Source organism: Penicillium macrosclerotiorum (assembly GCF_028827735.1).
Source record: "Penicillium macrosclerotiorum strain IBT 26536 chromosome Unknown utg000010l_segment0_segment0, whole genome shotgun sequence".
In the NCBI taxonomy this organism is placed as follows: Eukaryota; Fungi; Ascomycota; class Eurotiomycetes; order Eurotiales; family Aspergillaceae; genus Penicillium; species Penicillium macrosclerotiorum.
The window spans coordinates 1,158,009-1,173,857 of NW_026643089.1; the positions used below are offsets into that span (position 1 = coordinate 1,158,009).

The following is a 15,849-nucleotide window of genomic DNA, read 5'->3' on the forward strand; positions in this document are numbered from 1 at the left end:
AAAGACGAATCCCTCGCCGCGTCCGAGGCGGCGGACGAGCACTCACACGGCGCGACCGAAGCGCGAAAATTGGAACGAGACCGCATGCTAATGGTACTATTGTCTCCGTGTATATGTGCAACAAGATCCGATATCGATCTCAACAAGGAGGATAATAGCCCCCTGTGGCGGAAAAATATCCAATATTAGTTTCTTAAGCTTGTTCTTCCGGGGACAAGACACCCATTTAATGCGATACGCCGACAGGTAAAAGAATATAGACCTTACCAATACCTATATTAATGCCTTAGCTCTGAGTAGCAAAATAAGGAGGATTTTGAAGGATACGTTGCAGAGGTCCAAACCGGTGGCTGTTAGTATAGCGATAGTTTGTTTACTAGTTACTTTCGGCCACCTAAATACTACTCTCAACTATATACGTATATTGCGTAAGAAGAAGTCAGTACTCTTATCTGATCACCGAGTAATTTCTGCGCTATTATTGTATCATGATCTTCCCCGAAATGCGTGCTCAGTTGCGAACCTACTACTCAATGTCTTCTCTCCAAGCCCAGTAGGACTCGAATGGTAATAAACAGCTGCAGGTTGCTCCGCCCCTAAAGTCCATTTTGAAAGGTGCGTTCCAGGATGTCAAGCAACACGAGGGCTAGAATACAATACGCCATGTCCGACGCCAATAGCTGGACTTAAACCCCGGTAATTCGCCAATGCAAAATGCAAAAAGGGCATCCTGACCCTGCAAATAAATTAACTCGACAGTGAGGTGGGCCTGCCAGTGCGATCATAGAAGCTGGATTAGACAGCCGTACATTATCTATCACCTGACTGCTAGTCTAGCCCTAAGCCATGAATGCACCTGAAAATTCAAAACACAAAGGTTAGTTTCAGGGAGGATGAAATCTCTCAATAGGGACAAATGACAGATAAGACAACTAAATGCTTCTAATAGCAGTCTAAACACACCCTCAAAATCAGATGGTAATGATAATAATGGATTATGCTATGCCTCATAGGTTCATCGTCATGGGCTCAACTGTCACACATTAATGTACAAAACACCAAACCTAATGCCAGAAGTCTAGAGAGACCTGGAAAAAAGAACTCCCCCCGGTGATGCTGTGCAGAGAAAATGAACTGAGAAAAATTGGACCGGGAACGCCAAGCTTGAAAGACGAAGTCCACCCTACCCACCCAATCACAAAAAGAAAGCGAAGAAAGGGGGCCACAAGACCAGGAAGCATCACAGGTCTAGTGGATGGATCATGCTATGTCGTCATCGTCCATATCATCATCGTCCAACGACTCCATTGCGTCCTTGATGAATTGGGCAGCCTGTCATAGATGAACACAAGTCAGTCGGGGACTTTCGCGGGGGATCGGGGAAATAACAAAATTCTTACCTTCGGGTCCAAATTCAAGGCCGTAGTGAAGTGTTTAATGGCATTAGCTTTGTCGCGAAGCATTTTGTACAGTCGGCCGAGCAAAAAGTGTACGTTAGCCTCATCGGGTGCCATATCCTTGAGGACTTTGAGCTCGCCCAATGCAAATTTAAATTCGCGCAGCTTCATCAATACACGAGCTTTGCGGAATCGGGCTAGAACGGAGTGCGGTGCCAATGAGCAAGCTCGTTCGTAATGAACCAGGGCACTCTTCGGGTTATTCATCTTCTCCATGACCAAACCAATGCAGCAAATGAGGACCGCATTAGTGGGATTGATAGAAGCCGCATTGCGGAAGTGTTGCTCAGCAAAATCGAGCTTGCCCATCTTATCATAAACTGTGCCCAATCCGTACCAGGCGTTGTAGTGACGGTTGTCTGCGTTGATACCATGGCGATAGGCATCCAGAGCTTTGTCATATTCTTCATTGGCCACGTATTCGTGGCCTTGGAGGGAGAAGGCATAGGCAAATTCAGGATCCAACATGGTAGCACGCTTGAAGCATTTTAGGGCTTGATCGTGGTCCCGCTGATGGGAAAATGAATTGCCAATAGCGCACCAAGCCTGGGGAGACAGTCGATCAGACTCCAGCAACTGGTGGGCAAGGTATGCGAGCTCAACGTCATTCTTCAAATGCCAAAGAACGGTCGAATAGATTTCCATATCTTCAATGCGGGAAGGTGCCAAGTTCTGGACGCGAGCGAAGTATTTGGCAGACTCTGCATACATCGCTTGTTCAAAGTAAGCTCGGCCAAGCTGAGCCAAAACCCAAGGAGTCTCTCGTTGACCCTGGGATAATGAATTGAAATGCTGGATTGCATCGGGACATTTGTACCGTGACAATGCGCAATATCCAGATGCTAATTTTGTGAACAGTCCAAGAAGCCAATTCAGAGCCTCAAGTTCTTTAGTTTTTTCGGCATTTTTAGGGAGAGGAGGAACAGAAGTAGACGGAACTGACGCAGCACGAGGTTCCTTGCCATCGTGATCGGTCGACTCCATAGGTTTTCGATTGCCACTCACCACACGGCCCACTGTGGATGTTGTTGCAGTTCGACCTTTAGTGTTCCCACTTCTGACCTTTTTCACCTCGCGGCCATCTCTGCCCATCAGGGTGGAGTTCGAGAGTTTACTAGTCGTGGGTTTAATCTGATTGAATAACCTCACACTGCGCCGTTGGGGAGCACCAGGCTCAATCGGCTGAGGAGGAAGGGGGTGAGCAACTTGGCCAGAAACTGTGCGTTTTCGATCCCCAATTCGCGGAGCAGGCGGGGGATCTCTGTCTGACGGGACAAAAGGAGGTTCTTCTGGCTCTGTTCTTGGTTTGATCCTCGGTCGAATCCCAGTTGGTCGCATTCTGGGTGGAGGTTGACTTGTCTGGTCTAGGCTCATCGTCTGAATTGTCCGATTTTTCCTTGCAGGCGCCAAGGGTGGCTCCCATGAGGATTCTGGATCGGTGACACCATTTGCAATACGGAAATCGTCTGAGCCACTGCTTGGACCGCTTGGGGTTTCCATCCCCTCATGCTTCATCGGTGGCACTGCCGATGCCACGCTAACGGAGCTTCCATTGAGCTTCCCCCAGAGAGCAGAGCTTCCATATGTAGAATCAGCTTCAGTCTGTGATGTAACAACCATAAAGGGATCTGTGGTCGTAGCTCCAATTGTTTGAGTAGGGAAAAACCCTTCAGTTGGTGAAGATTGACCGAGACCGTGAACAGAGTCTAGATCGTTAGGAGAGGTTGAGATGATGGCAAGTAGTTCTGGGTTAAGTTGGTAGATATTAGGGACGCGGATATTGACGCCTGGCACATTAAACGTTAGGTTGAAAATATGACTTCTGAATTTCCTTAGCATGAAGACGTACCTGTTGCACAAAGCCCCAAAAAAGCATCCCACATGAATGGATTCAGTTTCAAGGAATCCACATAGCAGTCTACTGCTTTGTTCAAATCCTTGTGTGCATGCCATAGCTTCCCCAGCAGACAGAAGACTGCAGCTGCATCTGGAAGATGCTGTCTTTGAGTTTCACTGTGTTTGTCTGGACCAAAAGGTTAGATCAAATATTTCTCAAATGATGTGAAGTGGTGACCTGGGAACGCCTTACTCCAATGGTTTTTTGACGCCCAGAGAGATTTACTCCGCTCCAGGGCAGTCACACCATCCAGGTATTTCCCCAGATCCAAACAAGCTTGCGCATAGACATATGCACAGCCCACATGTAGACCGCGCGATCCAGAACCCTGGCTGCACTCCAATGCGGCTTTGACCTCTCCATTATGCAGGTGGCACAGCGAAAGTAGGTACTGGGCTTCGAATGATCGTGGTTCGTAGGCATGAAGACGTCCGGCGAGAAAGAGCGCGTTGCGAATGAGATTGTTGTCAAGGTGGTAGTAAACTAGGTGCCTCAGTTGGCTGGCCACATGGCCTGTTGACAGAGCCATGGTGGCGCGCGGGGGGCGGGACGCGATCCCAGAGGATGGAACCGATAAAGAGCTGCCCGTCAACACCCACCAGACATGAGACAGAAAAGGCAGCCCCGGACCTTAAGGATCTGATCTGGAGAGAGGAGTTGATTACCGATCTGGATCGGGAAGGATGCAGCAAGCGGATCGTGGAATGTAAACTGAATGCGGAAGGTGAAGGAAGCTGGTGTCGCGGTGCACTGGAAAGACCTGTTGGAACATGGTCTGTAGACCCAAAAGAGTCTGTCACAGCGACGCGCACATCGTACCGTGTTGGTGCTGAGTAAAGGCGGGCGCAGGATGGAGGTTGTTTAGACGGTGGTTTCATTCGGTCTTATTTTGGTTGCATTTGGTTTGGTGCTGGAGTGTTTCTGCCGGGCGGTGGGGGTCGTGGAGGGCAACAATCACGTCGCGGAGGCTCCCAGGTGTTGCAAGATGCCCTTCATATTTTCAACTTGACTTATAATTGATGTGCAAGAAACTATAATCTTAAACGATCGGAAAATTGGCCTGTATCCTTTTATATAGAGAGGAATATTCTGACATATTTAAGTTCAGAGGTTGCTTGCGCATCCGTTTCCCGATTCTAGGGTTTCTACAAGATGTAAAGCTAGAGCCTTACAGATTCCCCTGATTACTGCACGTGTGAAACTTCAGGAACATGTGAGCCATAGAACTGTGTGGGCTGCATGGTGGAATATGACGATGATGATGACTATGATTCTTATTATGAAATAGACGTGTATCCAGCTCTGAAGGCGGAGACCAAGGCGGTCACCACGAGCTCCTTGGGGCTCCTGCACTGGGCCGCTCTCTGCCGTACAACCACGGAGATCACCTTTCTCCGCACGTTCACGGCTTGGTCTTCTCTTCTACCTCTCTCAACAAGGTTCTCGACACCATGGCACAGGTAAGCTTCCAAAGGAGCCAGAGAAGTTTAAGCAGGCTAACACATCCAAAGAAAGCTGCGAAGACGCTGGCCACTCGCAATGCCGCCGTCCTCAATCGGACCCATCTGACCACCGCCGCGCTGCATGCCCTCTATCTCTTCCTGCACTTCATGTTCCAGCGACCACGCTCCCTGAAGCCATATGTGCTCCTAGCTGTCCCAACTCTTGTCATTGAATTCTATTTGGACCGTGTAGGCCGCCCCCGCTATAATGAGGATGGTTCCCTGCGCTCGGCCGGGGAAGACCTCAACGCAACTGGCTTGACCGAGTACATGTGGGACATTCTGTATTGGACTGAGGGGTGCATTGTTGCCGTTTGTATATTCAATGATCGTGCATGGTGGCTGTGGGCCATCGTACCACTGTATTCGATCTACCTGGCCTACTCCACTGTCATGGGCGTGAAGAAAGGCTTTGCGGGCATGGGCGGTGGTGATGAGGGGGGGAGATTATAGTGCACCCATGAGCAAGCGGGAGATGAAGAGGGAGAAGAAGGGCGATCGTGTGAAGCACCGTACTCGTTGAATCGAGGGTTCAATGGAGACATCAGTTTCGATATCTACGCAGCCTGCTTGACCAACCTGCTCTGCCTGTGAGGCGACATCATTGGTTGACGAGACATATCGGTGCTCCTCAACAAAACTCCACCTTATGTGCAATCTGTCCAGGAACTGGAAATGACTGAACGAGGAAATGTATCCTCAATTCAGGTAGTTGACTGGAGATCTTGAGCTTGACTTCGATGAAGGCTGTCACCAACCTACTCTGGACAACCGAATTTAATCTAGGAGGATGACTCTATCTAGAATGGGGATTCGAAGCAGCCATTCGAATTATTCAGAAAGCGTTTCATTATGTACTCAAGATTACATCTCACCTTCAGAAGACAAAAGCACACCTCCGGGAGTGACGGCAGATTCAGACAAAATAAGAATAGAAGCCGAGAATGGAAAGACAAAACATCACTTTGCATCTTTGGGGGGGGGGGGGGTCATGAGCATATCGCCGTCGTAACAAACTATATGGGGAATAAAGCATCGAAGAACCAGGCCAAATATGCCATGGGCAGGCAAGGAGCCGGTTTTAGAGCGACACATTTCAACAGGAAAGAGTGGATGGAAGACAAGGGGGAGGGGGAAAGCGTCGATATAACAGTAACAGAACAGAAGCAAGAGTCGTTTACAGCTCATCCTTGGGTGTAGAGGAGATAGCAGCCTTGACGCTGCTTGTTGCCTCATCCACATGAGAAGCAGCAGCCTCAGCAGCCTCGGAGGCAACGTTGCTTGCACCAGAGGCGAGGTCCACCAGTTGCGACTGGGCGCTCTCAACGGCAGCAGCAAGGCGGCTGGTGGCGCTTTCCATGACACCCGGCTCTTCGGTGTAGATTGCGACACTGGCTTTGGACCGGATGTCATCGATTGCCTCCTTAGCAATGTTGATGTAGCCGGATTCGTGGCCATAGATAGCATCGCTGATCTGAGCGGAAGCCGTTGAGAAAGCCTCCGTGGCAGCATCGGTGGCCTTTTCGTATGGACCTTTAGGAGTGCCGTAAATTCCAACACTGGCAGCCTCAACGGCAGCATTAAGTTGGTCGTTTGCTTGTTGCATTATATCCTCCACACTAGGAATTTCGGAGATAAAGGCATCCGCAGCGGAAGAGGCTGATTCGTAGGTCCCACTGATGTAGCTCGATGCAGAGGACACTGCTGCCGCAGGATAAGGAGTCTCATAGGCGACGCGGAGTTTGCTCATAATGCTCTCAGTGAACGAGGGTTGTTTACCAACAAGCAACTCCGAGACAATATCCTGGATTGCCTCCAGTTGCGGCAGTTGATCCCCCACTACGCGCTGCAGATATGGAGCCGGTGTGCCGTAAATCTGCTCGCTGGCCTTGGAGACAAGCATCTCCCAGTTTTCAGATGCCTGGCTGGAGAGAGACTCCAGAGCGCCAGTTGGGGTAGGCGTACCATAAACTGCATTGGAAGCAGTAGAGACAAATGCAGTGTAGTGTTCGTGGGCAAGACCAACAGCCTCGTAGTACCGCCGCTGTGCGTCGAGAACAAAAGGAGGAAAGCCAGCAGATGTAGTTGCGGGAGCAGTTTGTGGCACGAGATGCTCAGAAGCGAGGCTCAGGCCTTCACTGAGACGGGAAGATGCAACGGAAGAGATGTGAGCCAAGGGCCCTGCAATTGTGGGCGTTGCTCTGACAAGACCAAAACGAGCTTCCCACTCCTCAGTCGCATATTTCACAGCACCGGAGTAAGCGGACTCAATAGAAGACAGAAGCTGGTCCTGCGCGGGGGCGCTGGTTTGAGTCATTTGGCCCATTACCTGGGACTTCGCGATGTCGTAGAGAACCTTTGCCTGCGAGGTTGAATCGGCAAAAGCAGAGTTTGCCTCGGCGTAAGCGTCACTAGCCATGCTTGCCAAGTTGTGGAACGTATCCTGCTCTTCGTCATCAAGGATGGGATCTTGTTGAGATCCGACATGCGCAGCCGCAACACCGAAGGCAGGCCTGGTGGAGGAGTGGATGTACTCGTTCGCAGTATCATGTGAGAAAATCCCTTCATCGTCAAGTTCACGTTCCGATTCGGTTCCAACTGGTTCATCGGTCTCATCACTTTCGTTTGAGATATAATCGCTCGAACTCAGCGTGGGCTCCTCTGTAATTTTCTCATCTGGAGAGGTAGTTGAGTCTGTAGGTTCGCCAGAGACTATATCGTCGTGCTCAGTTGTGGGTGTTTCTTCGGCTGCTTCAGCCTCCTGGCCCTCTTCCTCAGGTTTGGGTCTGGGAGGGGGAGGCTCAGTTCGAGTATCAAAGTTGTCGCTAATTTCACGAGCGGCAATCTTCCAATGACCGACATCCTTGAGTCTCACGAGCTCTTTGGCAGTATCTTCAGCGACTTCCATCGCAGTATCCAAGATGCCAGTGGCTACAGATCTAGCACCTGCAATCGACTTGTGGTTCATACCAATGTTGCGGATCTCGTTGCGCCAATCCTCCAGTTGAAGTTTGAGGGCGTGGTATCTTGCCCAGTCTTTGTAGGTGACATCATCCATCCAAGCCCACCGAGTACCAATCTCTTGCAACCCCAAGCTACGAATGCTGTCAAGGATGTCGAGTGTGGAGTTCACAGCGGCAGAAACTCGGCGGATCAGCTCGTCATCGAATGCCAAAGACCACTCGCGGAGGGAATGAGCACGATCACGCACTGAGATCGCAGAAGTTCGAATATCAGTGACAAGCTGATCGCGGGCAGCCTCTTCGGCTTCGGGAGCATCTTCTTCGGGGAGTGGCTCGACAAGCTCATTGATCCGCTGCTTGATCACAGAAACCTGTGCAGTGGCCACTGTCTGAAGGGCATTTGACAGACTCTGCCCATGGCTGTTCGCACTGCTGGCAATAAGCGCGGCGACAATTTCCTCGATGCGATCTTCGAGGTCTTCAATTCCCTTGTCAGCTGCAACGGCAAATTTATCTTGCCATCTCTGAAGGTCTGAGTTGATACGGGCACGCGCGGCCTGGGCTTGTTCGATGGCTGACAAAGTGGGCTGTACAGAGACAATTTCGGTGGCTGTAGTGGTAGTGGTTTTGGAGCTTGTTGAAGTGCGAGGTTCAACCTTCGCAGTGCTCACCGTAGAAAATACAAGCTGCTCCGATGAACTGCGGATCTCATTGTTAAACAGACACTCAAACTATATGAATAATGGTCTTCCTTACCTCTCTGTATCTTCAAGAACTGCACGCAATCGCTTTCCTTCCCTATAGCTAGCCAGACGCTGGCCAATTTTGACTAGCTGGGGCTCTACCTGTTCCGAGTAGAGCCCTGTTAAATGTGGCCAGAGCGAACTGTTTGCGAAATAGACCACTGAGGACCAGGTATAGCGTGCACCGGGCATAACATGGGTTACCAAAATTTCATGACTGGCAGAATAGGTCTTGCCGATGAAGGGCTGGGATCGGGTGTACATCGGTACGAAATGATCCCAATAGACCGTAAGCAGCGCCGTGTGAGCTTTCTGGTAGTAAGGCGACACGACAGCAACACCCCGCTGCACGTAGGGGTCCACCTCAGTCAGGTAGAGCTGATTTGCCTTACCGTGAGCGGCCTCTAGTCTTGGAGTAACCTGCGCTTTCCATTGCGCCGCGCCGAACCTCTGAGCTTGCTGCCATGCGGGAGAACCGTATTTCTCGTAGCCCGACTTGGCAATTTTCGATGCCGGGGTGTAGACTTGATGATTGAACACCTCGACATACGGCCGTGCCTGATCCACATAGGGTGCCGCATAGGTATCATAGTATGGGGTGACGAATGGTTCCACATGCGACCGAGCAATCAGGTAAGGCTGGCAGACTCGAGGTGAAGTTCCGTCCAAGTCTGCAAGACGTGAAGGACATCGGAAAAAGGGAGTGAGTAGCGTGTACCAGATACATAGCCTGAATAAAATTAATCATTAACTCATCTAGGCACTGTATATGGGTATCATATCCCTGCAGGAATTCCAATGGTGTCGGATAGAGGGATGATGCTCCAAGAGAGGCCTCGGTGCAAAGACATCGAAAATGAGATTGAGGAGTTGTTTCAAGACCTACCGCACAACCAAGCCCATTGTCCACCGCAACGTGCTTTTCTCAGGCACACGATCGGCCTCTTTTTTCGGCTTCATCACCACCTCCGCATGCCCATTTTCCTTCACTGTCATGCTGGCTGGCAAGCTTTAAAAAAGCTGGGAATATGGTCCCCCTGAAGGTACCGGTATTCACAGGGGTCTCAAGCTCCGATCACAAAGAGCTATTCTCTCATCGAGTCGACGTACTCGATGTCGGGACTCCCGCGTTGCTGCAGCTGGGGGACGATGAGGTTGCTGCTGACGAAGGAAGTTGTGTACGGAGAGGAATGTTCGCGTCGGCCTTGGCGCTAGGAGCAATTCACGAACCGCGGGCCAGAACACGATCAGTAATGTGATTCCGAGGTCGCGGACGGGTGAACGTTGAAAGCTTCTATGAACGCCGACCAGACAGCGGGACGCTTCTCAGGAACACTGAGTACCTGGGGAAGATCAAATCCGAGGCACGAATGGCTTTTTGGTCCGCGACTTGATCACCTCAGAGCAGTGAGGTCATCGGTGGCCCAGGTCGAACCAAGTCGTACGTCATTACATGCACCTTGACGTTTCGGAACAGCTGGTCAGCGGCGGGCGCTCGGTAATACGAATACAGATAAGTCAGCACGGCGGAAACGAGCAGCCGCGAAGTGGGAAGGCCCGACTCGACCGCCACCAAATCATACTTGCGGACAACTCAAGTTGAGAATCAGATATCCACCGCATTTCGGGGACTGCTGGACTTCACTTGGGTAGTTCTTTTAGTCGGTCTTCTGGTATGACTCACCCTTCCTTGGACATCTCACGCCGGAGCGTTCAGCCCTTGAATTACGCTGACTTGTTGGAATCCTTTGACACCAGATTACTCACTTCTCCGATCATCAACCTCCATTTATATTCCTACCCGACTGAGAGTCGGCGGCCTTGCGCTCCATCAATGCTTCTGAGGCTATGATGCAAAGTTGTTAAAGGCCGTGTTGCCTGACGAGCCAAGCCGTCACCAAATAAAGACGATGGAGATTCCGATACACGACACCCGCGCTCCTGCGGACCCGGCCTCGTTTCCCGACCTAATGAACGACCCAGCTTTTGACGAGAGGGAACGAGGGCTGGAAGACATTGATACCTGTCGGATATGCCATGGGGAGGCAACCGATGATGAGCCTCTGTTCTATCCTTGCAAGTGCAGTGGCAGCATCAAGTTTGTTCACCAGAGCTGCTTGGTGGAATGGCTCGCCCATTCACAAAAGAAACACTGCGAGCTCTGCAAAACCCCGTTCCGCTTTACCAAGCTATATGACCCGAATATGCCCCAGAACCTTCCGACTCCATTGTTTCTGAAACAAGCCTTGCTTCAATCGCTTGGAACCTTGGTCACATGGCTGCGATTTGTTCTCGTCGCATTCGTATGGCTGGGTTGGCTGCCGTGGTCGATGCGTGCAATATGGAGGGCGTTATTCTGGCTTGCGGATGGCCGTTGGTCAGCTGGGGGAACCGTTCAGCAGCGAACTTTACAATCGACTCAAAATGATGCGGCCCAGTGGGCAGCTAATACCACATCCGTCATCAGCTCAGCGACCGCCGCCATCTCGAGCGCTGTTCAGTCCTCCTCTGGCCCGGCACCCTCAATACACGCGCCGGGCACCGGCCTTCCCGCCGGTGACCCTCTCATGCTCACGCTCTTCAAGAAAATTATACCAAGCCTTTTCATTCCTGCATTAACATCGACTGTCAACCAGAACACCACCAGTCCCAATGGCTCCATGGTTGCGGCGAAGCAGAGATATCCATCCTGGCTTTCGGACGTCAAGTTTCTCAATAAATTGACACCGTATCCCACGATCAACAACATGATCATCGACACATTGGAAGGCCAGCTGATCACTCTTCTTGTGGTAGTTGCGTTCATTCTTCTCTTCTTGATTCGAGAATGGGTTGTTCAACAGCAGCCCATGGCCAATATTGCTGAGGGAGAGCGTGAAGCAGCCTTGCAATTAATCGCGAATAACCCTCCAAACGAAGAACTTCAAGCCCCTCGCCCTGGAAATTTTCCACCTCGCCCGCATGCCGAAGTAGAACCGGAACAAAATGATCTTCCTGAGCCAGTGGACGATGAACGCCCTTTTCGGTCTGCCAACCACTCGCCTGCGCCTTCCTGGACTGATTCGGATGATGGTCTTCCAATCTTTGAGCGGCAGGCTGGATTCCATGACAATGGCCTCCGTAGAGACCTCTTTGGAGAAAATTCCGAGGTAGAGCCCCAAGAAGCATCCGAGCGCTCTGAAGTCGCTATTTTCCAGGATATTCTGGCTCGGGGTAATGGCGACCGAGATGAAATATTGAGACTGATTCGAGAGGAAGGCCATGAGGACCGGCTGGGCTGGATCGTCAACGCACTGACTCGTGTTCCTCCGCATGTTGCCCAACCTTCTAACCGTGAAGATGACCTCAATATTACAGAGCCCTCTGAAGTCCACCAGGCTTTCGAGGCAGTGGCTGATCATCTCGACCCCCATATTCCTGTGAATGGCTCGCCGTTCGCCGCTGCCGACCTCAATCACGGACCACCTACCAGAGAAGAGGCAGAACCTACCAACACGCAGGCTGATGAACCCCAGCCTGCTAAGGGTGCCGCTCGGCGACTTGTTGATTGGTTCTGGGGAGACGTCACACCAGATCAGCTAGACATCCCGGAACAAGTACCTGAAGATGACGAACATATTGTTCAAGATCCTGCACTTGAAGAACCTTTCGTCCCCATGGCAAACAGGGCAGGCGAGCCGCCTGTGGATGAGGGTATGGCAGGACTTGGCGGCGATGGCGTATTGGACGCTAACGAAATGGATGCAATTGAAGGGGATGATTTCGAAGGGATTATGGATCTCATCGGGATGCAGGGTCCTATCTTTGGGCTCCTTCAAAACGGTGTCTTCTGTGCACTTTTGATCGCTTTCACTGTGGCCATTGGCATCTGGCTTCCCTACTTATGGGGCAAGATTGCCCTCGTTCTCCTTGCTAATCCTTTGGAACTGATCGTGGGCGTTCCAATGACCGCCGTCACGGTCGTTGCGGACATCGCTCTTGATACACTCATTGGTGTTCTAGGCTACGTGATGTATTGGCTAAGTTTCATGTTCAAGCTCGTGCTTGGTCCCTTAGGCGCTTTTCTTCCTGCTGGGGAATGGATCACACGAGGCAAATCTGTGACCACCGCTTCACTTTCGTTAATCGACTCCAGCACCGATCGATTGAACAAGGTTGTCAAGGCATTTCTTGTATTCCATGAATCAGATATACCTATGTTCTCTGTGCTTTCTCACCAGGCTCTGAAGCTCCACCAAGCTCGTCTCGCCGCCGTCCTCCAATCGACTCTTGCCGTTGTCAAGTTCATTGTGCATGACTTCCCGTTACGCCTAGCTACTCTGGGGATACCAGGCGCCCTTTCATTCAATATTGACCTCTCTCAGATAACAAGGACCGTTGCTCAAACTCAACAACAGCTCAGCAACTTCACTTCGTCAATTCTGTCTGGCTCCGGGACGAAGCTAATGATGAACACCAGTGTTGCTAGGACGGCGTCGGCTCAGTCACCTATAGACTACGAACTGGCTGTTTGGAATACTAAGGACCGGGTCATCGCCATCGCCATGGGTTACTTACTAGCGACATTCATGGGTTTCCTCTACCTTCGTGTTACCGGGTTGTTGTCAGGACCCAGCCGTGGCCAGCGCGCAGAGGGAATCGTTGCTGAGGTTCTTCTTCAGGCCGGTGGAGTAATGAAGGTCATTCTCATTATAGGGATTGAGATGATTGTCTTCCCACTTTACTGTGGCACTCTGCTGGATGTGGCTTTGCTTCCCTTGTTTTCTAACGCCACTATATCATCGCGTATCGCATTCACAGCTGCGTCGCCTCTTACTTCACTCTTCGTGCACTGGTTCATTGGCACCTGCTATATGTTCCACTTTGCCCTCTTCGTTTCAATGTGTCGCAAGATCTTGCGAAACGGAGTTTTATGTAAGTCGTCTCTTTTCTTTATCGATACCTATTGTCTCCAATACTAACATCATACCCCAAGATTTCATTCGCGACCCTGATGACCCGACATTTCATCCTATTCGTGATGTTCTTGAACGAAGCATCACGACCCAGCTCCGTAAGATCGGCTTCAGCGCCTTGGTCTACGGTGCCCTGGTCATTGTCTGCCTAGGTGGCGTTGTTTGGGGCCTATTTTATGCATTTGACGGCGTTCTTCCAATCCATTGGTCTGCCAGCGCCCCCATGCTAGAATTCCCGGTGGATCTCCTATTTTACAACTTCGTCATGCCATTGGCCATTCAATCTCTCAAGCCCTCAGAGGGGCTACACGAACTGTACGATTGGTGGTTTCACAAGTGCGCCCATTTCCTGCGCCTCAGCAACTTTTTCTTCCCCGAAAGACATCCTGAAGAGGAGGGATCTCATGTTTACCGCACGTGGTGGGGTCTCCTCACAGGAAGCAAGGGTGATTGGGAAAATCCTGTCATTGGGGATGATCAACAGGCTGCCGCAGAAAAAGAAAAGCGCGACGTGTATTTCCTACGAAACGGGCGATATGTCCGGGCGCCCGCTTCGGACCAGGTTCGGATTCCGAAAGGAACACAGGTGTTTTTAGACGTGACCGAGGATAACGAACGCGTTGATGGCCACCCCGATCCCGATGATGGGCTGCATGGTCGTTCCAGTACCTCGTTTACTAAAGTCTACATTCCACCTTTCTTCCGGACTCGCATCGCTGCGTTTATCCTCTGTATCTGGCTATTTGCGGCCGTCACTGGAGTAGGCATCACCGTTGTGCCTCTGGTCATTGGTCGCACTGTGATCTCATTCTGCTTCGCCAATCCAGTTCCAGTCAACGACATCTATGCTCTCTCCATAGGCCTCTCCGTCATTGGTGGGCTTTCCTATATGACCTTCTACTGCCGACAGGTCATTCAAGCGGTGCGTGAGAACCCGACTGCATACCTGCAATCCCCGGGCCAGCTCGGCCAAGCGTGTATTCAGTTGTTTTCGGGGGCGGCGCGACTGCTATACATCGCCATAGCCCTGGTCATTGTCCTCCCGTCTCTCTTCGCTCTTCTGGTCGAGCTGTACATCCTGATCCCAACATATACCTTTATCGGAAATGGCGAATCCCACGTTATGCATCTGGTCCAGGACTGGACGCTGGGGGTATTGTACGTACAAATGGCGATCAAGTTGACTTTGTGGCACCCCCACTCGTGGGCTGCCGCGGTTCTCAACGGGATTTTCCGTGACGGCTGGTTGAAACCGAACGTGAACCTGGCGACGCGAGCCTTGATCCTGCCGCTATTACTCTTCGCTACTACGGCGGTCGCCGTGCCCCTCACCTTGGGGTGCATTCTGCGTTGGACCCTTTTCTATTCCCATACCGAGCCCCACTTTGTCTATCGTTATGTCTACCCCCTTACCCTCATGTTCGTTCTAGCCGTATGGGCCACCCACCTCGCTCTCCGACGTGTGGCTATCTGGCGCATCAACATCCGAGACGATGTGTATTTGATCGGGGAACGTTTGCACAACTTTGGCGAGAAGCGGGCGCGGGACGTTGGTGTTTCGCGACGGGTGATCACGGAGTGAAGCCCTACCTCCTGCTCCCTGGCCTGACCCCGGGGTATATGAAGCCTCCGGTGGGGCATTTTCAGGGTCATGGCGATGAAGACCCTAGTTAATCTCACCTACCCCTACCCTTTCTTTTCTCCTCTGTACATTTAGAGCGCGTATTTGTTGTTCGGTCCACATTAATATTGCATTCGCATAGTTGTATTTAGTCGATTACCACTAGTAATTCAGACCGAATCCATCGAGAACATTTTGAGACTCCGTTTTGGTCTTGTTACACACTCTCAGTATCCACTTGCCCCAAACAGAACTATATACCTGGCTCTTCGGATATCTTGTCTGCTCCAGTGTGCTCCCTATAGGCGGAGATGGCCCTAGTAAAGCCTGACCGACTCCCTATTATCACCTATCTGCCTGCGTCTTAGTCGTACATGAAACTTGTCGGAGCCCTCTTTCGCGCGGATTTCCATGAATCAAACATGCCCACCGAAGATCCCCGCGAGTCTCGCTGCAGGATACGCTGTTGCCTGAGGCGGGTATTGGTATTACTTGCCAAAAAGACCAAAAGACTGAATATCGATGCCTACCACGTGACCCACCGCGCGGCCGGGACGCCACGCTGATTGGTTAGGCAACAGGATTCCCTCGATCCGCCCGCGATCGTCTATCGGTATTCAATCGCCGCTGACCAGGCACCCATTGAAACGAAGGAGATTCTCCTTAGACCTCTTCGCATGGCTTTCCCACCTCTTCGCCTATCTCAACACT

The 15,849-nt window shown here is 51.3% G+C and overlaps 5 protein-coding genes across 5 annotated transcripts; 3 read left to right on the forward strand and 2 right to left on the reverse strand.

Annotated features, from left to right (window-relative positions):
- Positions 1–1,260: 1,260 nt before the first annotated feature.
- Positions 1,261–3,883, reverse strand: N7462_010064 (anaphase promoting complex subunit bimA; the record flags this gene model as incomplete). Its single annotated transcript, XM_057081778.1, has 4 exons — positions 1,261–1,332; positions 1,401–3,244; positions 3,307–3,480; positions 3,547–3,883. 4 exons carry the CDS (start codon positions 3,881–3,883, stop codon positions 1,261–1,263), a joined length of 2,427 nt encoding a protein of 808 aa, XP_056928818.1.
- A 35-nt stretch (positions 3,884–3,918) lies between these two features.
- On the forward strand, positions 3,919–4,191 carry N7462_010065 (uncharacterized protein; the record flags this gene model as incomplete). The annotated part of the gene is made up of 1 exon (XM_057081779.1): positions 3,919–4,191. One exon carries the CDS (start codon positions 3,919–3,921, stop codon positions 4,189–4,191), a length of 273 nt encoding a protein of 90 aa, XP_056928819.1.
- Positions 4,192–4,805: 614 nt separating this feature from the next.
- On the forward strand, positions 4,806–5,309 carry N7462_010066 (SND2/TMEM208 family protein; the record flags this gene model as incomplete). The annotated part of the gene is made up of 2 exons (XM_057081780.1): positions 4,806–4,814; positions 4,866–5,309. The coding sequence occupies 2 exons, from the start codon at positions 4,806–4,808 to the stop codon at positions 5,307–5,309; spliced, it is 453 nt and encodes a 150-aa protein (XP_056928820.1).
- A 724-nt stretch (positions 5,310–6,033) lies between these two features.
- On the reverse strand, positions 6,034–9,558 carry N7462_010067 (uncharacterized protein; the record flags this gene model as incomplete). Its single annotated transcript, XM_057081781.1, has 3 exons — positions 6,034–8,518; positions 8,576–9,292; positions 9,449–9,558. The coding sequence occupies 3 exons, from the start codon at positions 9,556–9,558 to the stop codon at positions 6,034–6,036; spliced, it is 3,312 nt and encodes a 1,103-aa protein (XP_056928821.1).
- A 914-nt stretch (positions 9,559–10,472) lies between these two features.
- On the forward strand, positions 10,473–15,099 carry N7462_010068 (E3 ubiquitin-protein ligase SSM4; the record flags this gene model as incomplete). Its single annotated transcript, XM_057081782.1, has 2 exons — positions 10,473–13,476; positions 13,538–15,099. 2 exons carry the CDS (start codon positions 10,473–10,475, stop codon positions 15,097–15,099), a joined length of 4,566 nt encoding a protein of 1,521 aa, XP_056928822.1.
- Positions 15,100–15,849: the final 750 nt, after the last annotated feature.